The 24,537-nt window shown below is 48.8% G+C and overlaps 1 protein-coding gene across 1 annotated transcript in view; it reads right to left on the bottom strand.

The window, feature by feature from the left end:
* The window catches only part of LOC137658537 (transmembrane 9 superfamily member 1-like), a 109,856-nt gene extending 85,532 nt beyond the window's left edge, over positions 1 to 24,324 (bottom strand). Inside the window, exon 1 of the mRNA XM_068393385.1 lies at positions 24,188 to 24,324. Coding sequence (XP_068249486.1) covers positions 24,188 to 24,268 — 81 coding nt within the window. The 5' untranslated portion in view covers positions 24,269 to 24,324. The remainder of the gene's footprint in view (positions 1 to 24,187) is intronic.
* Between the last annotated feature and the right edge of the window lie 213 nt (positions 24,325 to 24,537).

The raw sequence follows: 24,537 nt of genomic DNA on the forward strand, positions 1-24,537 counted from the left end.
TCCACCTGGAGGACCGAAAAGTCTTCTCCATTGCTTTTGAAGCCTTGATCCAAAGGATTCAAAGGCTGGATGTCTTCTTTTTAGGTGTCTGGTCACCATAAGACCAAAACTTCCTAGGAGAGGAGCATTGTCGGGGAGACCAGCCACTACTGATCTTTGCCAATGGAGATCGTGAGGTAGACAATCCAATTTCCTTTCTATGTTACCTGGAATGCGGGGAGTACTCATGGGCGCTGGTCTGGAGAACACTTATCAGTTTCAATTCTGGCCCAGCTTTCAGCGTACCCAGATTACTACGTGAGACTGCGAGATGAACCTACATCCCGTGAGGAGACTAAACCGAAGGAAGTCATTGTCCTCGAACATGACAAGGCACAAGCCATCCTTACCAAGACCCAGAAAGGAGCTGGATATACTAACTCCAAAGTCTCAGCATTGAGCAAGAAGCACCCAACCTTCCTTGCTCCTTCCTCCAGAGCCTTCCCCATTTTGGAGAAAGCCCTAGAGAAAGCCCTAGACTGTGTCATGAGAGCAGTCAAAGAGGGCAAACCCTGCCCAATCCTAGAGAAATGCAAACCATTATCTCTAGCTATGCCCACCTACGAGGAAAAGTGGAAAGAGGTACATCTAACCTTCTCCGTCTCGAAATTGGATCCGGAGATAGCAGGCCAGCAGTTTAATGAGAACCTTCCAAAGTTGCCAAACCATCTTTTGAGAAGGGAACAGGAGACAAAAGATAGTCTTGCCGCCTCCCTGTCTCATCAGAACTGCTTGGAAATGTGTGCAGGCCTTAAATAATGCCCTGCTCTTGTGATGGATTTGTATGCTTTTCTCAGGTCAAAAAAAGGACCTGCAGAGAGCAAGTGTTTGCCGCAACAACGGTGAAACATGAACCCAGAAAACTGATTTCATCATGTACCTGGGGCGAAGACCCTTTCCCACAGGAAGTGGTCCAAGAAGTCATTGCCAAAGCCACCAAGGAGAATAGGAACCTTCTCCAAAAGTGGGGCATGTCCTCAAAGAGGAAATCTTCATTAGAACTGCACAATTTCCGACCGTGACCATGACCACGGTGCCTCAAATGGTAGCCCAGCCGCAAACCACCTTCCAGATGGTCCCTCAACAGCTGGTAGCCAGTCACCTGTGTTTAATCCAGGCTTTGAAAGGCACTCGACCACCTTTCGGCCTTACAAAGGTAAGGGCCCAAAAAGAGGATCCTCTGGAAACCCCCTAAGGGTGGAGGAGGACGCGGTAACGGAAACAAGTCCTCAGGAACCTCTAAACAATGAGTGGTTCCAGGTAGGAGGCAGTCTTTTCCACTTTCGGGATCATTGGACCTTCGATCCCTCGGTTCACAGCCAAATTACGAATGGACTTGGTTAGAAATGGAACAAAAATCCACCCCACTTTTCCAAAATTCTTCCAACACTCCACCCCCTTATTGGAAGAATATACCTCATAACTCTTGAACAAGAAGATAATGAGAAAAGCGAAGTCCATCAAAATTCCAGGGAAGGTTATTTTGTGTTCCCAAGAAAGACTTAGACAAACCCAGAGTCATTCTAGACTTGTCTCCACTCAACAAGTTCATCGAGAATAACAAGTTCCGGATGCTTACATTGCAACACATAAGGACCCTTCTACCAAAAAGGGGCGTACACAGTCTCAATAGACCTGGCAGATACTTACTGGCACCTACCAGTCAGTCGCCCCTTCTCCTCCTACCTAGGATTCAGGCTACAAGACAAAATATGTCTTCACAGCCATGTCCTTTGGACTAAACATAGCCCCAAAGGTATTCACAAAGCTAGCGGACACAATCGTCCAGCAACTACGCTCCGAAGGAGTACAAGTAGTAGCATACCTGGATGATTGGCTGGTGCGGGCAGCATCTAAGACTACTTGTCCGCAAGCAACCAGAAAGGTGATCCAATTCATGGAACACCTGGGCTTCAAGATCAATCGCTAGAAGTCTCGCCTTTCTCCAGCTCACAAGTTTCAATGGTTTGGAATCCATGGGAACTTGCAGTCACACCGCCTCTCCATTCTATTAAAGAAGAGGAGAGAAATAGCGGCATCTGTCAAGAGACTAATCCAACACAAGAGGATTTCAAGACGCCAACAGGAAAGAGTACTGGGCTCTCTCCCGTTCGCAGTAGTGACAGACCCGGTGCTAGAAACACAGCTAAAGGATGCAACAGGAGTCTGGAGAATATACGCATCAAACTCTCAAAGAGATCAACAAGGTTGACACCGACCCGATTGCGCAAGCTATTAAGGTCACGGTCAACGAATAAGAGCCTAGCACAAACAATTTTCCTGCAACCACCACAAACATCAGTGGTGATACACACGGATGCCTCCCTGGAAGAATGGGGAGGCTATTCGCATGAAATGAAAATGCAAGGAATTGATCACTCCAGTCCAAAACTTTTACATCAACATCTTGGAGGCTATGGCAGTCTTCCTGACGTTGAAGAGACTATCCCCTCGCAGAGCAGTCCACATCAGACTGGTCCTCGACAACGAGGTAATAGTAATACAGTATATCTAAATCAGCAAGGCTCGAGTTCACCTCACATCAATCACGTGATGTTAGCCATCTTCCGCCTGGCAAGGAAGAGAAGATGGCATTTATCAGCAGTTCACCTTCAAGGGTTCCGCGATGTGACGGCGGATTCTCTATCCAGGTGAAAGCCGACAGAGACAGAATGGTCCCTAAACGCAGACTCATTCTCCTTTATTTTTTATAAAAGTACCGGAACTGTAGGTCGACCTCTTCGCAACGAGCGACAACAAGAAACTACAGTACATCGTTATGTAGCCCCTTACGAGGACCCTCAAGCAGAAGCGATAGACGCCATGTCTCTCGACTGGAACAGATGTAATCGAATTTACCTGTTTCCACCAACCAATCTCCTGCTAAAAGTCCTCGACAAGCTAAGATCCTTCAGAGGAATAGCTGCTGTAGTGGCCCCCAAATGGCCCAAAAAATATTGGTTCCCTCTAGTTCTGGAATTGAAACTAAAGCTGTTTCCTCTGCCGAACCCAGTTTTATCTTAATTGGTGCAGAAGTCGACTTTTTACATTTTATCCTCGAGAACCAACAACCTGCATCTCATGATTATTCGCCCTAGCAGCGAACAAAAAGTTTGGGATCTCGAAGAACAAGGTTGACTTCATTGTAGAGTACAAGTCTAGTTCAACCAGGAGACAATGTGAATTGTCTTGGAAGAAATGGGTATCCCTTGTGAAAACAAGGGGACCAACAGAAATTTCAACAGATTTCTGTCTCTCTTTCTTCATTTACCTACTTGAACAAGGCCTGATTTCTACTACAATAACCGAGAGTAAGTTGGCCCTGACTAGACCTCGTCTATACACCTTTGAGGTGGACCTCACAAGCGAAACCTTCTATAAGGTGCCAAAGCATGCACTAGATCCAAGCCGGCAACCCCTACAAAGCCCATTACATGGTTGTTGGTCAAAGTCTTGCACTATGCTTCGAACCTAAACAATGAGGATTGTACTCTAAAGGAACTAACACAGAAAGTCAATTTTCTGTTCGCAATAGCCTCAGGGGCTAGATTTAGTGAAATATTAGCCCTATCTATCAGGGATGTAGGCCATATTCAGTTCCTGGACACAGGAGAACTGAACCCTTTTCCTGATCCTGCTTTTTTGGCCGAGGACGAGCTACCCCCCAAGAGGTGGGGTCCTTGGAGAATCTGCCCACTGAAGGAAGAGTCTCTCTATGCCCAGTAGAGTGTCTTAACGTCTATCTTCGTAGAAAATCAGACTTCAAGGAAGGATAGCTCTTCCGAGGCGAAACCTCAGGATCAAAATCTATCCCTAAGATAACTGAGACCAATGCTCACCTACTTATTTGCAGAGCGGATCCTGACAGCTCCCCCGCGGGTCACGATCCAAAGAAAATTGCTTCTTCACGGAACTTCTTCCAACACAGGGGCTTTGGTAGACTCTGCTCATACACTGGGTGGAGATCAACCAGATCTTTTACAGACACTATACGAAGCAAGTACATGAAATAAAACATGTTGTGGTGGCGGCAGGTAGTGTTATAAAACCCGTCGTCTAGCGGTGCGATGAACAGTGAACTGCTTTGGGACTTTCCAGTGCATCGGGTGCATGGGTACATTTACCCTCGAGTGAAAATTACAACGATGATTAACACACTGTTCCATATAGGTGCATATCTGACCGATAACACCAGCGCCGAGTGAACGTTGCGTCACGGTGTTCATGCATTTCCAAAATTGGTACAAATCAGTCATATTTGGTTTCACATCGCCATTGAGTGGCATCATTTCGATGAAATTACATATTTTTTCGACAAGAGAAAATATGGACCCTGCTGTGTTTTCAATGCCGTATCAGATTCATACCTGATTGTAACTACATTTGATATGATTATCTAGTTGCAAGGTAAAATACTAAACGTATTTGCGTCCTATTGCTGCTATCTCAGTTACAGACGAATAAAGCATACTAGAGTTTTAATTAAACCCTAGAAGGACCCAACTTGAAATCAGAGTACAGATTTCCAAGATATGAGAAGGGTAATCTCTAAGAATTACCGTCCGTCCCTATGGAGATACAAACTTTGAATCCTTATAGTCGAAGTCGACACTTTCCCTGCAGGGGGCAGGAAGCCCTAAGCTAGTTCCAAGCTTAGTGGATATGACAGACAATGGTAATGTCATATATAAAGGTCTAGGAGACCATATAAGGAACTCATTCAAAGTAAAGGCACTTATACAAACCCACAGATATAGTACTTTCAAGTTAATTCTCTGGTAAGCTTCCATCAGGATGATATGGCCGAGCCCAAAAAAACGATTTTGAGCAAAGCGAAAAATGAAAAATTCGGAGATAATTTGTATTTTTCCTAACCATACAAACCTTAGCTATTTACATTGGGTTTACTTTCGGCGTAGCTGAAATTGACGCGCCAATAGATTTTAACGAGGGTTAACTACCCCCCGCGCTAGTTAGCAGGGGTAGGGGAAGGGGTAGCTTGCTACCCCTCCCCCCCCACACACCGGTGATTTGTTTCACTTCACTTAAAGTAGGACTTGACTTGGGGGACAGGGCTGGCGGGCAAATATGTGTAAATAGCTAAGGTTTGTATGGTTAGGAAAAATACATATCTCCGAATTTGTCATTTGTTCCGTAACCGAAATACAAACCACGCTATTTACATTGGGTGACTTACCCCTTAGGAAGGGTGGAAAGTCCCCAGCCTTACTGACTTTGGCTTTACCCGGGGACTCCGACTCCAAGTGAGTAGCACTCGAGAAAAGGAGTCCCTGCACCTCACAAGTTCCTCGCTTCGCAAGGAACGTGTGGCCTACATAAGATGTGTGTGGAGGAAAGAGCGTGACTCGTCCTATGAGGTTGACCTTGAGACTTTTAGATAGGAATCCAGGATAGGACGTTCCCAATACCACCTCGTCAGGGTATGGGGGACGCGACAGTATTCAGCTTAATACTAGGAGCACAAGGAAGCATGGTTTACCTGCAGAGGTTGAGGTCAGCTATGCGGAGACCAGGATGCTGCTTCCCCAAGAGAGGAGAGGATGAAGAAAGAAGTAAGGGCCAGACATACTCTTTCATTCACGCAGACTAAAACCGGGTAACAACGCCCTCAACCTACTGCTACTTGTCCATAAAGGAGCCTGAGGCTAGACCAGCTGTTGTGCAGCCACCACAGGGCCGATAGAAAAAGTATCGAGGCTCCTGTGGGTCATGTCCTGCAGGTAGTGGGCTGTGAAGGTCGTCTGACGCTTCCAGACCCCGGCTTGAAGTACCTGCGTCACAGAGAAGTTTCTCTTGAAGGCCAGGGATGTAGCGATGCCCCTGACGTCGTGTGCCCTAGGGCGACGTAACGGAGGAGGGTCTGGATTCAAGGCGTGATGGATAACCCTTCGAATCCAAGCAGAGATGGTGTTCTTGGTGACCCTCCACTTCGTCCTGCCTGTGCTAACAAACAATGCTTGCACCTGAGGACGAACTGCAGCTGTTCTCTTCAAGTAACACCTCAGACTCCTCACTGGACACAATAGCAGCTGGTCTGGGTCGCTTGTTACAGAACGGAGACTCGCGACCCTGAAAGAGTCAAACCGTGGGTCCGGCACTCCAGGGTTCTGAGTCTTGGCAACAAACTCAGGGACAAACCTGAACGTTACCTCCCCCCATCCCCTTGAATGGGCGACGTCGTACGAGAGACCATGAAGTTCACTAACTTGTTTGGCAGAGGCCAAAGCAAGCAGGAAAGCCGTCTTCCAAGACAGGTGGCGATCAGAGGCCTGGTGTAATGGTTCGAAGGGAGGTCTCTTAAGAGCCCTGAGAACCCGAACCACGTTCCAAGGAGGAGGTCTCACTTCAGACTGAGGGAAGGTAAGCTCATAGCTACGTATGAGTAGAGAGAGTTCCAGCAAGGAAGTAATGTCCACTCCTTTCAGCCTAAAAGCCAAGCTTAAGGCTGAGCGATAGCCTTTCACCGCTGAGACCCAAAGGCGCATTTCCTCCCGCAAATAAACGAGAAACTCCGCTATTGCTGGCATAGTGGCATCGAGTGGCGAGATACCCCTCCCACGACACCAACCACAGAAGACTCTCCACTTTGCCTGGTAGACTCCCTCAGAGGACTTCCGCAGGTGCCGAGACATTCTCTCTGCAACCTGTTGCGAAAATCCTCTCTCCGTGAGGAGACGCTGGACAGTCTCCAGGCGTGAAGCCGAAGCGAGGCTACGGCTTTGTGGAAGATGTTGCAATGTGGTTGTCTGAGTAGCTCGTGTCGTGGGGGAAGTTCTCTCGGGAGCTCCGTCAGGAGCTGCAAAAGGTCCGGGAACAATTCCGCGTGATGCCATAGTGGCGCTATCAGAGTCATCGACAAGTTGACCGATAGTCTGGTCCTGTTGAGCACCCTTCTCATCAGACAGAACGGTGGGAAGGCGTACACGTCGATGTTGTCCCACCGTTGTTGGAAAGCATCTTGCCAGAGTGCCTTGGGGTCCGGGATTGGGGAGCAGTACAGGGGCTGTTTGAAATACAAAGCTGTCGCGAACAGATCCACGGTCGGGGAACCCCACAAAGTCAGGACTTTGTTGGCTATCTGAGGATCCAAAGACCACTCGGTACTCACTATCTGCGATGCCCTGCTCAGACTGTCGGCGAGCACATTCCTCTTGCCAGGAATTAAGCGAGCTGATAGTATTATCGAGTGGACTTCGGTCCACCTCAGAATCTCTACTGCAAGATGGGATAGCTGCTGCGAAAAAGTACCTCCCTGCTTGTTGATATAAGCCACTACCGTGGTGTTGTCGCTCATCACCACCACAGAGTGACCCGCCAGGGTCCGTTGGAACTGTTGAAGAGCCAGGAAAACGGCCTTCATTTCTAGCAGGTTGATGTGCAGGTACTTTTCTGATTCTGACAAAAGGCCTGAGGTCCTCTGGTTCAGAATGTGCGCCCCCCACCCTTCTTTTGACGCGTCCGAAAACAGTGTCAATTCCGGGGGGAGGACGGGAAGATCTACTCCCTTTCGCAGCTTCTCGTCGACCAGCCACCACCGCAGGTCCGCCTATTCCGAAGGTCCTATCAAACCAGGAAGTCCGGGGAATCGGATCCTTGATTCCACCGGGACTTCAGCCGCCACTGCAGGGATCTCATCCTGAGACGGCCGTTTGGAACCAGACGGGCCAGAGAGGACAGGTGACCTAAGAGACGCAACCACGATTGGGCAGGAAGCTCTTCTCGCCTGAAGAAGGGTTCCGCCACCCTCCTCAGCCTTGCTATCCTTTCGTCTGATGGAAAGGCTTTGTGGAGATTGGTGTCTAACAACATGCCTAGATAAACCAGTCGTTGGGACGGCTGCAGAGAGGACTTCTCGAGATTTACCACGATCCCCAGATCCTGGCAAAGTCCCAGAAGCCTGTCTCGGTGTCGAAGAAGGGTCGACTCCGAGTCTGCTAGGATCAGCCAGTCGTCCAAATAATGGAGGAGACGGATGCCGTTCCTGTGCACCCAAGACGAAATCAGGGTAAACACACTGGTGAACACCTGAGGTGCTGTGGAGAGACCGAAGCACAGCACCTTGAACTGGTAGGTCTTGCTGTCTAGGCTGAATCTCAAGTACTTCTTGGAAGACGGATGGATTGGGATCTGGAAGTACGCGTCCTTCAGATCCAGTGTGCACATGAAGTCTTGTGGTCTCACCGCAAGTCTGACCGTGTCCGCTGTCTCCATGCTGAACGGAGTTTGCTTGACAAACTTGTTCAGAGCTGAGAGGTCGATGACGGGTCTCCAGCCTCCAGACGCCTTCTTTACAAGAAAGAGTCAACTGAAGAAGCCTGGGGAGCCGTCGACGACCTCCTGGAGAGCATCCTTCTTGAGCATGGTCTCGACTTCCGCCCGTAGGGCTAGCCCCTTTACCGATCCCATGGCATATGAGCTCAACGACACTGGATTCGCTGTAAGGGGAGGTTGAGATGTCGTGAATGGGACGCGATACCTTTGGCCGATCACAGAGTCCGTCCAAGCATCGGCCCCATGTTGCTGCCACCTGTGCACGCAACTTTGAAGGCATCCCCCCACAGGTGGACACGCGGGGGGACTGCCACTCCTAGCGTTTGCGGCCGCGGCCACTCTCTCTAGGAGTCTTGCCTCCCCTGGAGGACTTACCTCCCCTCTTGTCCTTGGCAGGAAAGGGCTGGGGCTTAGACACCACTTTCTTAGCTGCCGGCGCCTGCTTCGGTGTCTTGCGAGGCTGCTGCTGATGTTGCTGCGGAGCTGGAGGCTTGTAGGGCCGAGATGCAAGGGCCCTTTGGAGAAGGGAGTCCTGGCTAGACTTCCTCCACCTCTCAGCTGTTCGTTCCATGTCTTGGGGCTCAAACAAATTCCCCCCAAGGAGGGAGGCGTGTCTGAGCCTGCAGACATCCACGGCGGGGACCTTCGGATGGATCTTCTCGGTCACAGCATCACGACGCTTCAGCACCGAGTTGGCCCACAGGTTGGTAACATGATGTGTCAGGAACTCGATGGAGCGAGTGCCCGAGAGGAGGAAGGTCTCCAGGGCCTTCCTATTGCTCTCCTTAGACAGATCTTCAGAGCGCAATAGGATGCCCAGAGAACCTAGCCAGACATCCAGCCACGAAGTGGCCCGCATGGCACACTTCACGACCTTCTCATGGCTTAGGATCTCCGACGCCGAGAACGTCACCTGCCGGGCAGAGAGCTTCTCAAGAGGAACTCCCCTAGTAAGCTCTTCTACCAAATGGTGGAGGGGAAGAGCAAGGCTAGACTCCCCCATGATCTCAAAATACCTCCTCTGCTGGAGACGAGGAGGTGGGAGGAGTTTGTTCCCAGCAGAGGAACGACTGGAGGAAGCGAGCACTGCGAGCTGAGCGTTGGCCCTGGTTCTGGCACTCTTCAGCCCCTGGGACCAGGACAGAGCCGCACTGGCCTTTGGGGGCTTCTGAGTTCCATAAACCTGATCCAGGACCGTGTCCTTGCCTTCACGGGGGGCGATCACAGGGTCCATGAACCCGTTGAGCTGTCTTATCAGGCCCAAGACCTGCCAGAAGGCATGCTCAGACTCTTGCTGCTCTGCTCCCTGCGGACTGGCAGCTAAGTCTCCTGTCCCCGGAAGCTCTACCTGGGGGAGACACGTGGACGTTCTCCCGGGGTCTGGCTGGTTCCTGACGAATACGTGAAGACGACTTCGGCAACGTCTTGGAATCCTTGGGTTCCCTCCTGGGCGGGATACAAGATTCCAGCAAAGAGGTCTGGTAGGCACCTTCCGCGCGAGACGATTCTCCTCCACGAGGAGGTGACTCCCCTCTTGGTGCCAAGGGACAGACCGCCGCCTCACTGGACTCTCCCGAGAACAGAAAAGCCTCGTCTACAGGAGAAGGAGAAAACGACTGCGAAGGGGACGGGGCCTTCCTGACGGACCTCTTAGGAACCAACTTCTCCCTGGGAGAAGTCACCACGAATTCCACTCCTCTCCTTCTCTTCACCGGGGGCGAGGCCGTCGTTGGTTTGTGTTCTAGATCGGCGAGTGCCGGCTTCATAGCCTTCACTAACGCCCGCATCAGAGGACCAAACCAGGACTGCCGAGACATGGACACAGAATCCGAAATTCCCGCTGGAGGGAAGGGGATCGGGCGATCCTTTGGAGTGGACACCACTGGACCTGCCTGCAAAAAAGAAGGGGAAGAAAGTTGCCTTGACCTCTCCGAAGGTCCTTCCTTGTCCTGCAAAAGAGACCTGCGCTTAGGTGGAGGCGATTCCGACTGCGACCTGGCGACACGCGTCCCTGCTGCTGCCGCGAGCTGCAGAACCCGACGCGAACGGGGGTCGTGCTGACGCTCGCGCGAGGGTGATTCAAGAGAGTCGCGCGTGAGGGGCTGTTGGAGCGCGGGCGCGCAATCGCGCGAAGACAAACGAGCTCGGGGGCGATCGCGCGCGGGCGCGTAGGCGAGTGAGCGCGTGGGCGAGTGAACGCGCTGGCGCGTGGGCGAACGAGAGCGCTCAGGAGACCGCTGAGGGCCAGGGGACCGATAGTGCCCTGGAGACCTGTGACGCGTGAGAGCGATGGCGAGTTGGCGATCGATGGCGCGTTGGTGAACGCTGGCGCGCAGGCGAGCGATGGCGCGTTGGCGAGCGATGGCGCGTAGAACGAGCAGGCGAGAGACCACGCGTGGGCGAGCTGATCGCAGGGGACCCAAGTTTCTCCAGATCTGCTGGGCGCCGACGCGTAGGAGAGCGCTTGCGCGCAGGCGAAGGATCACGAGGGGGATCTGGAGATCGCCGGTGCTCAGGGGAACGCTGACGCGCTGGTGATCGTTGACGCGCAGGAGATCGCTGACGAGCAGGAGAACGTTTACACGTCGGAGATCGCTGTCGCGCTGGAGAACGCTGCCGAGCAGGGAGACGGCGCGTAGAAGGCTGCGCAGGAGCTATCGGCGCAACGCGCAAAGGCGAACGCTCGCGAGTTGGCTCAGGGAGAGGAGGCGCATGGCCGTGCAGGAACTCTAGATGTACGCGCAGGAGAAAGCTGACGAGCAGGATCGCGAGGGCGAGGAGAAGTTGAGTCCTTGCCCATGTCCTGAACCGGAGTTCTAGGGCGCGTGTCAGGAACTGGAAGCGCAGGTGCGCGTTGACGAGCAGGAGATCTAGTGCGCTCAGGAGACTGTTGGCGCGCTGGGCGCGCAGCAGGAACAGGAGGATGTTCGTTGTCCTTAGGAGAGCGCTGGCGAGCAGTAAGGTGTTGATCATCAGAAGAGCGCTGGCGCTCAGGAGAGCGCTAACGAGCAGGAGAGCGTTGGTATGCAACTACGCGTGAACGTGCAGAAGGGCGCGCAGGGGAACCCTGACGCGCAAGGGAAGCGCCCACGCCGTGGGCGACATCCCTTTGCACCAAAGGGACCGGTGCCCGTCGGCTGACGAGATCAGAAGACTGCTGGCCGTCTGCACAGGAAGTAGAAGGTCTGGAAGGCGTAGGAGAACGTGAACGATCTCCGGAGAGGTCTAAGGACGCGGCTGCTACAGACTGCTTCTGGTGAGGAGAGTCCCCATCGGAGGACGGAGGAGGAGAAGACTCGAAAAGGCGCCTCTTGACACCCTTATAGGGAGACGGGAGGCCCTTGCAGCGAAGCGGACGATGAGCCTTACGGCGAAGGCGGCCACGAGGGAGGTCGTCAGGATCATCAGTTCTCCGAAGAGGAGTCTCAGTCAGAGTGCTCCCCCGAGGGGGAGACTTAGCCGCAGGAGAGCCCGTAGGACCCCCTTCCCCCTCCGAAGGATGTACAGAAGGGGGAGGAGAGCCTTCAGCAACGTCATCGACATCAGGAGCCGCAGAGGTTTGACCAGACTCGTCGGAAGCCTCTGCCCCCACGACGTCGACGATAGACAGAGGATCTACCTCTGCTATCACCGGCGACTGCTTGACAGCGGCCCCTAACTGAATAAGGTCAAAAAGGGCTTCCTTGGAGGGCAGGCCCTTAAGCCCCAAGGAATCCCAAAGCTGGAAAAGGTCATCATTATACACAGAATTAACATTATCAAAATCCTCCCCCGGAGGAGGAGGGGGAACCGCCCCGCTATGGGAGGCGACGCCCTCTCCCGCACCCCGAGGTCGGGAAACAGAACTAGGGCCTGCGCTCCCACTCGGCGGCCTCTCACTAGAAGCCGGACGAGGGGAAGCTTCGGAGGAGGTTTGGGCGGCGGAAGAGGAGTCCCGAGAGCCTTCCTCCTTCAAGGCAACCCTCGAAGGAGAACGGTCTCTCTTGGACTTCTTCTTACGCCGGCGGGCAAACCTCTCCCACTGGGAGGCAGACCACTCCCTACATGTATTTTCTCTATCACACCGTCGGCCTCGACACTGCGGGCAAAGGGTGTGAGGATCGGTATCCACCGCAGACATGAAGGTACCACAAGGGCGGCCAGCAATCCCAGGGCACTTGCGCATGATGAACACTAAAGGGCGAGGCCAACTTCAAACACACAAAGCTGAGGAAAAGCAAAGAAAAGATTAAGGCTGTCAAAAACGAGGACGATAGACAGACACGTCTGCCATCGCCCGAGCCAAAAGTGAAGTGAAGCAAATGACCGGTGTGTGGGGGGGGGAGGGGTAGCAAGCTACCCCTTCCCCTACCCCCGCTAACTAGCGCGGGGGTAGTTAACCCTCGTTAAAATCTATTGGCTCGTCAATTTCAGCAACGCCGAAAGTAAACCCAATGTAAATAGCGTGGTTTGTATTTCGGTTACGGAACAAATCTATTTTTGGGCAAGATAGCCATGTCGTCCTGATGGACCCACCCTTCTTTCTTAAAATGACCCCACCCGAAACTACTCTATCTGCGGCTGTTACTGCTTAAATGCAACAAGGAATGATAGGCCGTAGCAGTAAAGGGAGGGGGTCCACCGAGTACCTTAATAATGGCTCCCCTTTCGTTCGCCACTCTTCCCCCTCAAAGAGTTAAATCTATTTGGGGTGAAGATTGCTATGTGTCGTATCAAAAAATATGTCCCCTGATATTATGTGATATCCTTAAAGATATATTAAGGATACTCGTGCCAGGAATTAGAATTCTGGAGACCTATGGTTAATTCTCTGGGAGTATCACTGTAGCAAATATCCCTTAGAAAGCTACCTAAAGGAACCTTCCATCAGGATGACATGGCTATCTCACCCAAAAATATATTTTTCGCTTTACTCAAAATGCGTTTTGTAGTTTGTTGGGCCAGTGCCTTTGTATATCAGCGGCCAGTTCCTCACACACTGATTAAAAATGGGCATCAACTAACTTAAACTTTCCTCCTCTAACCTAACCTACAAGCCGTGTCCTTACCTACTTACCTAACGGGGGGTATAACGGCCCCTTACGACACCCCTTACACTGCCGTATTCAAAGTTAGACATAATAATAAATACAGGTGGCTGCTATCGTACATACACCCCAATGGGCCTGGAAAATTGTATTTGAAAAGGGGAAACAAACACAAGAAAACCAAATAACCTACGGTTCCCCACATAACCTAACCTAAGAACTGTATCTTTACCTAGTCAACTACTGGGGGCTACGCTCATCTTGAGACCCATTAAACAGCCACGCTTGCTTCCTAAATAGCTTCACTCGGTAATAGTATAGAACACCACGCTCCCCATTTACTCCAATATAATGTAATCCTGCAGTTCTCACCTTCTTGCACAGTAATTAGGGGGTTATTTAAATTCTGGGAAAGCAATAATTAGCAAGATTTGTTGAAGAGGGGGGAAGGGGTTATAAAAAGAAAATAGCTCGGTTTCCTCACTAAACGACTTGGAACTGACATGTCAACATCGTCAACCAAACAGAATTCGTAATGCCAGCGTACATAAACAGAAGTTCGTGATGCCAGCGTACATTTGATTTACTGTATATTCAAAATATACTTAATTAAAAATGGATTAATTACTCAAAAGTGTCCATAAAATGATATTTTGATTATAAAATAAATTTTTGAATATACTTACCCGGTGAATATATAATAGCTGACGTCTCGGACGGCTCGACAGAAACACAAAAACTCGCGAGCGATCGCCATGAAGGTTGCGGGTGTGCCCACCAGCGCCGACTATCGGCCAGATACCGCATATACATGTAAACAGCCTCAGTTCTTCTCATTCCGCTGGGTCTCTATCGGGGAGGAAGGGAGGGCCTATAATTTATATATTCACCGGGTAAGTATATTCAAAAATTTATTTTATAATCAAAATATCATTTTTAAATATTAAACTTAGCCGGTGAATATATAATAGCTGATTCACACCCATGGTGGTGGGTAGAGACCAGTATTAATACAGTTTACGGCGTATATGCTTAGAGTTTTTGACAGTTATATCATAACAAAACCCAAATAAATATAGGTACCTGGTAAGGAAGCTGACTTTGACGATTACTCTGCCTTGTTAGTCCGCTTTCCTCACGAAGCCCAGCCATCCTCTTAGGATGCTGAAAGACTTCCAGGAGCTGAAGTATCCAGGGCGACAACCCATACAACACGACCTCATCAAAACCCTTAATCTGGGCGCTCTCAAGAAATGACATTTGACCACCCGCCAAATCAACCAGGATGCGAAAGGCTTCTTCCGTACAACCCAAAACAAGATTAAAAACATTTCAAGAGACAGATTAAAAGGATATTGGAATTAAGGGAATGTAGTGGTAGAACCCTCACCCACTACTGCACTCGCTGCAACGAATGGACCCAGTGTGTAGCAGTCCTCATAAAGAGTCTGGACATCTTTTAAGTAAAATGACGCGAATAACCGACTTGCTTCTCCAAAAGGTCGCGTCCATAATACTTCGCAGAGATCTGTTTTGCTTAAAGGCCACGGAAGTTGCTATAGCTCTTACTTCGTGCGTCTTAACCTTAAGCAAGCAACGGTCTTTTTCACTCAAGTGAGAATGAGCCTCTCGGATTAAAAATCTAATAAAATATGACAAAGCATTCTTTGACATAGGCAATGATGGCTTCTTAACTGAGCACCACAAGGCCTCAGATCCACCTCGTAAGGATTTGGTACGAGCTAAATAAAACTTCAGAGCTCTAACTGGACACAGTACTCTTTCAAGCTCGTTGCCTACGATCTCTGACAGGCAAGGTATATCAAATGACTTAGGCCAAGGACGAGAAGGCAGTTCATTTTTGGCCAATAAACCAAGCTGAAGTGAACATGTGGCTTTATCTGTGGAAAAGCCGATGTTCCTACTGAAGGCATGGATCTCACTGACCCTTTTAGCCGAAGCCAAGCACACTAAGAAAAGCGTCTTGAGGGTGAGATCCTTCAGGGAGGCTGAATGTAATGGCTCAAACCTGTCGGACATTAGGAACCTTAGGACCACGTCTAAGTTCCATCCAGGAGTCGCCATACGACGCTCCTTAGAGGTCTCGAAAGACTTAAGGAGATCTTGAAGATCTTTATTATTGGAAAGATCTAAGCCTCTATGTCTGAATACAGACGCCAACATGCTCTTGTAGCCCTTAATAGTGGGCGCTGAGAGGGAGCGAACATTTCTCAGATGTAGGAGAAAGTCTGCGATTTGGGCTACAGAGGTACTGGAAGAGGAAATAGATGCTGACTTGCACCAGTCTCTAAACACTTCCCACTTCGACTGGTATACTTTGATGGTAGAAGCTCTCCTAGCTCTCGCAATCGCTCTGGCTGCCTCCTTCGAAAAGCCTCGAGCTCTTGAGAGTCTTTCGATAGTCTGAAGGCAGTCAGACGAAGCGCGGGGAGGCTTTGATGAAGATCCCTTACGTGGGGCTGCCGTAAGAGATCTATCCTTAGAGGAAGACTCCTTGGAATGTCTACCAGCTATTGAAGTACCTCTGTGAACCACTCTCTCGCGGGCCAGAGGGGAGCAACCAACGTCAACCTTGTCCCTTCGTGAGAGGCGAACTTCTGCAGTACCTTGTTGACGATCTTGAACGGTGGGAATGCGTACGCGTCCAGGTGAGACCAGTCCAGTAGAAAAGCATCTATGTGGGTCGCCTCTGGATCTGGGACTGGCGAGCAATAGGTCGGGAGCCTTTTGGTCAACGAGGTGGCAAAGAGGTCTATGGAGGGTTGACCCCAAGTCGCCCAAAGACTCTTGCACACGTCCTTTTGGAGGGTCCATTCCGTGGGGATCACCTGACCTCTCCGACTGAGACAGTCTGCCAAGACGTTCAAGTCCCCCTGGATGAATCTTGTCAACAGGGAGATGCCTCGATTTTTTGACCATATGAGGAGGTCCCTTGCGATGACGAACAGTGTGTGGGAGTGAGTGCCTCCTTGCTTGGAGATGTACGCCAAAGCTGTGGTGTTGTCTGAATTGACCTCTACTCATCAAGGCCAAGTGAACCGCTAATAGCTCCTTGCCGTTGATGTGCATGCTCCTCTGAACCGACGTCCAAAGACCCGAACATTCCCGACCATCCAGAGTCGCTCCCCAACCCAAATCCGACGCGTCTGAGAACAACACGTGGTTTGGGTTCTTGACTGCCAGGGACAGACCCTCTCTCAGACTTATGTAGCTGTCCCACCAGTTCAGGCATGCTTTCACTGGATCGGAGACCGGGATTGATACAGCTTCTAAAGTCTTGCTCTTGTTCCAGTGTGAGTCTAGATGGAACTGGAGAGGGCGAAGGTGAAGTCTCCCTAGCGAGACAAACTGTTCCAGGGATGACAGAGTCCCTACGAGGCTCATCCAACTTCTTACTGAACAACGGTCTTTTTTCAGCACGAGTCAGACATTGAGCAGGGCTTGCTCTATTCGGGTGGCAGACGGAAAAGCCCGAAAAACTAGACTGCGAATCTCCATCCCCAAATAGAGAATCGTCTGGGATGGAATCAGTTGAGACTTTTCTAAGTTTACCAACAGTCCCAACTCCTTTGCCAGACCCAACGTCCAGTGAAGGTCCTGCAGACAGCGATGACGGGACGATGCTCTGAGAAGCCAGTCGTCCAAGTATAGGGAGGCTCGAATTCCTGATAAATGAAGGAACTTTGCCACATTCCTCATGAGCCTCGTAAACACGAGAGGAGCAGGGCTGAGGCCGAAGCACAGTGCTCGAAACTGGTACACCACATTCCTGTAAACAAACCTCAGATACGGTTGGGAATCCGGGTGTATAGGAATGTGGAAGTACGCATCCTGCAGGTCGAGAGAGACCATCCAGTCTCCCTCTCTGACCGCTGCTAGGACGGACTTCGTGGTCTCCATCGTAAATTTTGTTTTTGTAACAAAAACGTTGAGCGCACTGACGTCCAGCACTGGCCTCCAACCTCCCGTATGCTTTGGGACTAGGAAGAGACGGTTGTAAAATCCCGGTGATTGAAGGTCCGAGACTTTCACCACCGCTCCCTTCTCTAGCAACAGAGACACCTGGTGATGTAGAGCTTGTCTCCTTGACTCCTCTCGATACCTGGGAGAGAGGTCTAGAGGAACTGTTACTAGAGGAGGTCTGCGTACAAAAGGTATTTTGTACCCCTCCTTGAGCAACAACACAGACTCTTGGTCTGCACCCCTCTTCTCCCAGGCCTGCCAGAAGTTGTTCAGTCTGGCCCCTACCGCTGTCTGAGGACGTGGGCAGTCAGACTCTGCCACGGGAGGACTTGGATCCTCTCCTCTTGCCTCTCTTTCCGTCGGCACGAGCACCTCCCCTGCTGGGAGCTCTGCCACGAAAGGGCGGGATAAACCTAGACGCAGGAGTCTCGATTCTGGGTCTCACAACAAAGGATGAAGAAGGAGCTCCCTTGCGAGCAGAAGAAGCCATCAGGTCATGTGTATCCTTCTGTACAAGCGATGCAGCAATGTCCTTGATCAGCTGTTGAGGAAACAAGGCAGCCGATAAGGGAGCAAAGAGAAGTTCCGATCTTTGACAGGAAGTAACTCCTGCTGAAAGGAAAGAGCAAAGGGTTTCTCTCTTCTTCAGGACTCCAGACGTAAAGGTGGAGGCGAGTTCATTGGAGCCATCGCGGATGGCTTTGTCCATACAAGACATAATGAGCAAGGAAACATCCTGGTCGGCAGACGAGATCTTCCTGCTTAATGCTCCTAGAGACCAATCTAAAAAGTTAAAAACTTCGAAGGCCCTGTAAACCCCTTTAAGGAGATGGTCAAGGTCCGAGGAGGACCAACAAATTTTAGAGCGTCTCATGGCCAGGCGACGGGGAGAGTCTACGAGGCTTGAGAAGTCACCATGGGCAGAGGCAGGGACTCCCAAGCCGAGAACTTCTCCCGTGTCATACCAGACGGTCGCTCTAGAAGCTAGTTTAAAAGGGGGGAAGGCAAAGGCCGTCTTCCCCAAACTCCTCCTGGTAACCAACCAGTCGCCTAGTAGACGTAAAGCCCTCTTAGAAGAGCGAGAAAGCACTAGCTTAGTAAAGGAAGGCTTGGCAGCAGCTAAGCCTAGCGCAAACTCAGACGGAGGCGAACGAGGAGCAGCAGTAACAAAATGATCTGGGAAAAGATCCTTAAAAACCATCATGATTTTCTTAAAATCCATGGAAGGTTGCGCAGCCTTAGGCTCTTCCACGTCTGATAAAACGTCCAAAGGATTATCAGTAGGCAGGGGATCAGCAACATCCTCATCTGAAGGAACCTCGTCCGACAATTGATGAGTCTCAAGCAAGGGAGAGACCTGCCGTGGTGGCAATGCTTGACAAGCAAAGTCCACACGCAAAGGAGCATCAGTAGCAGTCAAGGACGCTACGTCATGTAACTGCTTAAAGGACTGACCAGCAACAGCAACAGGAGCGGGAGGACGCTCGACGTCAAGTCGAGACTGCCTTGACTGCCTAGATTGAGCAGTCAAAACAACCCTTGACTGCGGTGCTTGACGCTCAACGTCAAAACAAGGCAACTGAGCTGGTTGGCGAACGTCCTGAACGTCAACACGAGCATGCGGTGGCGGCTGAACGTCAACAAGCGGCTGAAAGTCAACACGGGACTGCATCGAGTGAGGCTCCAAGTCACGTGACTGACGTGACTTTGTAACGTCAACAGGACGAGTAAAGGCTCGTTTGGGCGGCTGAAGGCCAGGATCTCGATCAGCGTAACGGCGAGGATCATCGTGAACCTGCTCAACGGTATACTCCTCCATAAGGGAGGCAAGCTTATTCTGCATATCCTGCAGGACAACCCATTTAGGATCAACGGGAGTCGGTACGGGCCGAGACGATGGTAACGTCTGTGACGGCAAAACATTGCCTTTATTGAGACTCTCGGAGCCCGTGTTACGCTTTCGTTTAGGCGGCGAGCAGTCTTCAGATGACTGCACAGGGTCAGAGCTGTCCCAATGGCTACAGCCAGGACGCTGGACCTGTCCTGAAGGGACTGACTTCCGCTTTAAGGGTCTAGAAACTTTGCTCCAAGGTTTCTTTCGCGAGAAGCCTTCGGATGACGAGGAGAAAACCGCCTCGCTCGTCTTATGGTAGGGGCGGTCTTGACGAGACACGCCCGAAACCATAGAGGGAACATCTGTTCGTTGGTTAGAGCCTCTCGTCCCCATAAGTCCTACGACATTACTTCTCCCTGGTGCATGGGAGCTTGCAAGAGGTCTCGGACTAGGAGAACGACAAGCACGAACAGACGAACCCTCGGTCGCAACACTAAAAACACTTTGCGCACTAATCACTTTATCCCCACGATTTTCTAATGTGGCACTCTGACACTTTAACACTTTCACATCCGCCATGAGTTGATTACGGTCCGTTGCCAAAGACTCAAATCTCTCGCCCAACGCTTGAATGGCAAGCAACATATCCCGCATGGATGGTTCATGAGTGCTAGTAGAAGGTTCAGGCACAACTACTACAGGGGAAGGATTAGGTTCAGGGGCATGGGAGGAGGAAAAATCTAATGATCTAGAGGAACTTCTCCTCACCCTATCTCTCTCAAGCTTACGAGAATACTTATCAAACTCTAGCCAGTCGAATTCCGAAAGTACCACACACTCATCACACCGATCTCCTAATTGGCAGGTTTTACCCCGGCAATTAGAACACACGGTATGTGGGTCGAGAGAGGCCTTTGGAAGACGTTTGTTACAATCCCTAGCATTACATTTACGAAATTTAGGAATTGGAGAAGGGTCAGCCATTTTGAAAAGTCAAAGAAAATCCAAAAACAATCCAAAGTCATCAACAATAAACGCTATCCAAAAACGGGTTCAAGAGTTTTAATTGAAGATAAAAACACCTGGTAGACATGTGTGTTGAACAAGAGATGGTAATAGGTCCTAGCTTCTTTAAAAAGAAAGATAAGAATAAGTATACGTGGGTAAGAGTGGCAAATGGAAGAGTAGTAGAAAGGGCATTAATGGATTATGTGTTGGTGACTAAAAGAATGTTTGGAAGATTGAAAGACGTGCACGTGTTTAGGGGTATGGCTAACGGTATGTCTGATCATTTTTTGGTGGAAAGAAAATTAGTTGTAGCAAAAGAGTGGGGGAATAGAGTAGGTGGATGTAAAAGGGAGGTAGTGAGGATTGAAGAGCTAATAAAACCGGGGGTAAAAAGTAAATATCAGGAAAGGTTGAAAATGGCATATGATGAGGTGAGAGTAAGAGAAACTGGTAATTTAGAGGAGGAATGGAAGTTAGTAAAAGAAAATTTTGTTGGGATTGCAAGTGATGTATGTGGCAAGAAGGTTGTTGGAGGCAGCATGAGGAAGGGCAGTGAATGGTGGAATGAAGGAGTGAAGGTGAAAGTGGAAGAGAAAAAGAGGGCTTTTGGAGAATGGCTGCAGAGTAATAGTATAGAGAAGTATGAAAAATATAGAGAGAAAAAGGTGGAAGTAAAGCGCAAGGTACGTGAGGCAAAGAGGGCAGCTGACCTGAGGTGGGGTCAGGGATTGGGTCAGTCATATGAAGAGAATAAGAAGAAGTTTTGGAAAGAAGTGAAGAGAGTAAGGAAGGCTGGCGCAAGAATTGAAGAGACAGTGAAAGATGGAAATGGAAGGTTGTTAAAAGGAGAGGAGGCAAGGAAAAGGTGGGCGGAATATTTTGAAAGTTTGCTGAATGTTGAGGATAATAGGGAGGCAGATATATTTGCTGTTCCAGGTGTTGAGGTGCCAGTGATGGGAGGTGAGAATGAGAGAGAGATAACAATAGAGGAAGTGAGGAGAGCACTAGATGAAACGAGAGTAGGAAAAGCATCTGGTATGGACGGTGTGAAAGCTGAGATGTTGAAGGAAGGGGGTGTGACTGTACTTGAATGGTTGGTGAGATTGTTTAGTATGTGTTTTGTGTTGTCAATGGTACCAGTAGATTGGGTTTGTGCATGTATTGTACCACTATATAAGGGTAAGGGAGATGTGCATGAGTGTTGTAATTCAAGAGGTATTAGTTTGTTGAGTGTAGTTGGAAAAGTGTATGGTAGAGTACTGATTAATAGGATTAAGGATAAAACAGAGAATGCAATCTTGGAAGTACAGGGTGGTTTTAGAAGAGGTAGGGGTTGTATGAATCAGATTTTTACAGTTAGGCAGATATGCGAGAAATATTTAGCAAAAGGAAAGGAGGTGTATGTTGCGTTTATGGATCTGGAGAAAGCATATGATAGAGTTGATAGGGAAGCAATGTGGGATGTGATGAGGTTATATGGAGTTGGTGGAAGGTTGTTGCAAGCAGTGAAAAGTTTATACAAAGGTAGTAAAGCATGTGTTAGAATAGGAAATGAAGTGAGTGATTGGTTTCCGGTGAGAGTGGGGCTGAGACAGGGATGTGTGATGTCGCCGTGGTTGTTTAACTTGTATGTTGATGGAGTGGTGAGAGAGGTGAATGCTCGAGTGCTTGGACGAGGATTAAAACTGGTAGGCGAGAATGACCATGAATGGGAGGTAAATCAGTTGTTGTTTGCGGATGATACTGTACTGGTAGCAGACACAGAAGAGAAGCTTGACCGACTAGTGACAGAATTTGGAAGGGTGTGTGAGAGAAGGAAGTTGAGAGTTAATGTGGGTAAGAGTAAGGTTATGAGATGTACGAGAAGGGAAGGTGGTGCAAGGTTGAATGTCATGTTGAATGGAGAGTTACTTGAGGAGGTGGATCAGTTCAAGTACTTGGGGTCTATTGTTGCAGCAAATGGTGGAGTGGAAGCAGATGTACGTCAGAGAGTGAATGAAGGTTGCAAAGTGTTGGGGGCAGTTAAGGGAGTAGTAAAAAATAAGAGGGTTGGGCATGAATGTAAAGAGAGTTCTATATGAGAAAGTGATTGTACCAACTGTGATGTATGGATCGGAGTCGTGGGGAATGAAAGTGATGGAGAGACAGAAATTGAATGTGTTTGAGATGAAGTGTCTGAGGAGTATGGCTGGTGTATCTCGAGTAGATAGGGTTAGGAACGAAGTGGTGAGGGAGAGAACGGGTGTAAGAAATGAGTTAGCGGCTAGAGTGGATATGAATGTGTTGAGGTGGTTTGGCCATGTTGAGAGAATGGAAAATGGTTGTCTGCTAAAGAAGGTGATGAATGCAAGAGTTGATGGGAGAAGTACAAGAGGAAGGCCAAGGTTTGGGTGGATGGATGGTGTGAAGAAAGCTCTGGGTGATAGGAGGATAGATGTGAGAGAGGCAAGAGAGCGTGCTAGAAATAGGAATGAATGGCGAGCGATTGTGACGCAGTTCCAGTAGGCCCTGCTGCTTCCTCCGGGGCCTTAGATGACCGCGGAGGTAGCAGCAGTAGGGGAGTCAGCATTATGAAGCTTCATCTGTGGTGGAAATGTGGGAGGTTGGGCTGTGGCACCCTAGCAGTACCAGCTGAACTCGGTTGGGTCCCTGATTAGGCTGAAGGAACATAGAGAGTAGAGGTCCCCTTTTTGTTTTGTTTCATTGTTGGTGTCGGCTACCCCCCAAAATTGGGGGAAGTGCCTTGGTATATAGATAGATAGAAAAACACCTGCACTGCGAAAGCTCAAAACCAAAAAGAAGTACTTCACCAAGAATGACGAAAAACTCCAGGTCAACAGCGAGTAATGGAATCAACTTGTCGACAAGACCGACAGAGAAGAACTGAGGCCGTTTACATGTATATGCGGTATCTGGCCGATAGTCGGCGCTGGTGGGCACACCCGCAACCTTCATGGCGATCGCTAGCGAGTTTTTGTGTTTCTGTCGAGCCGTCCGAGACGTCAGCTATTATATATTCACCGGCTAAGTTTAATATTTAAAAATATGCAATTCACAAATAGTGACACTTTTGAGTAATCACAATTCTTGATTAAGTATATTTTGAATATACAGTATATCAAATGTACGCTGGCATTACGAACTTCTGTTTATGTACACTGGCATCACGAATTCTGTTTGGTTGACGATGTTGACATGTCAGTTCCAAGTCGTTTAGTGAGGAAACCGAGCTATTTTCTTTTTATAACCGCTTCCCCCCTCTTCAACATATCTTGCTAATTATTGCTTTCCCAGAATTTAAATAACCCCCTAATTACTGTGCAAGAAGATGAGAACTGCAGGATTACATTATATTGGAGTAAATGGAGAGCATGGTGTTCTATACTAATACCCTTCACTCTTGCCATGGTAAAACTTAAATCATATTTTGGAAATCGTACATTTAACCGAACTACATAGGTTTCATTGCACGGTAGGCCTATTTTACCCAAAGGTGGTAAGGTCATATTTTAAGGTATCTACACAAGTTGAGAAACCATTATCTTGAAAATATTATTATTATTATTATTATTTTCGGTAATTTTGTATTGTATTACATGGTGAGATTTCGACACTATCTTGAAAATATTATTATTATTATTATTATTATTATTATTATTATTATTATTATTATTATCATTATTATTATTATCATAATTTACGTAAATAAACACTCGTCTGGAAAATTTGATAAAGGGTACAGTAGGCCTACAGTAGCCCTACTGTAGGCTGTGATATGGTCATTACATTTCAAAATTGCCTTTTCCAAATTGACATACAGCAAACGATGTAAAATTATTAATATAGAAGCAGAAATATGAATAATAACATGCCATATCATAGCCCTGCGTCAACATCGAATTGCTTGGTTGGCATTTGGGATAACTGTCATTTTACCTTATTAAGCTGACAACATTCGTAAATTAATACATTCCTAGACATAATCAACTGGTAGTATGCATACCTCATCGCCGTCTTTGAATGATATCCCAAAAGCTCCTACAACACAAGAAATAAACAAAAATGTCCAGAGAGATGTTTTCATCTTTGCTTCGTGGCGAAGAGCAAATTACATTGTAGAGATTCCACCGCGTGGCTTAGGTTTTCCCTGTTTGTTTTTCCTTAAAACCTTTGAAAGTCCAGAATGATATTCTTAAATATTATTATTAACATCAATTTAATTATAGTTTAATAGTATATACATAGTAGTTTAGTTGGTATTTTCCGAACAATATATTTCATGTAATCATTGACAGCTCTGGTTTTTCCTGTTCATTTTCCCTAAAACCTTGAAAGTCTAGAATAATATTCTTA

Source organism: Palaemon carinicauda, chromosome 1 (assembly GCF_036898095.1).
Source record: "Palaemon carinicauda isolate YSFRI2023 chromosome 1, ASM3689809v2, whole genome shotgun sequence".
NCBI lineage: Eukaryota > Metazoa > Arthropoda > Malacostraca > Decapoda > Palaemonidae > Palaemon > Palaemon carinicauda.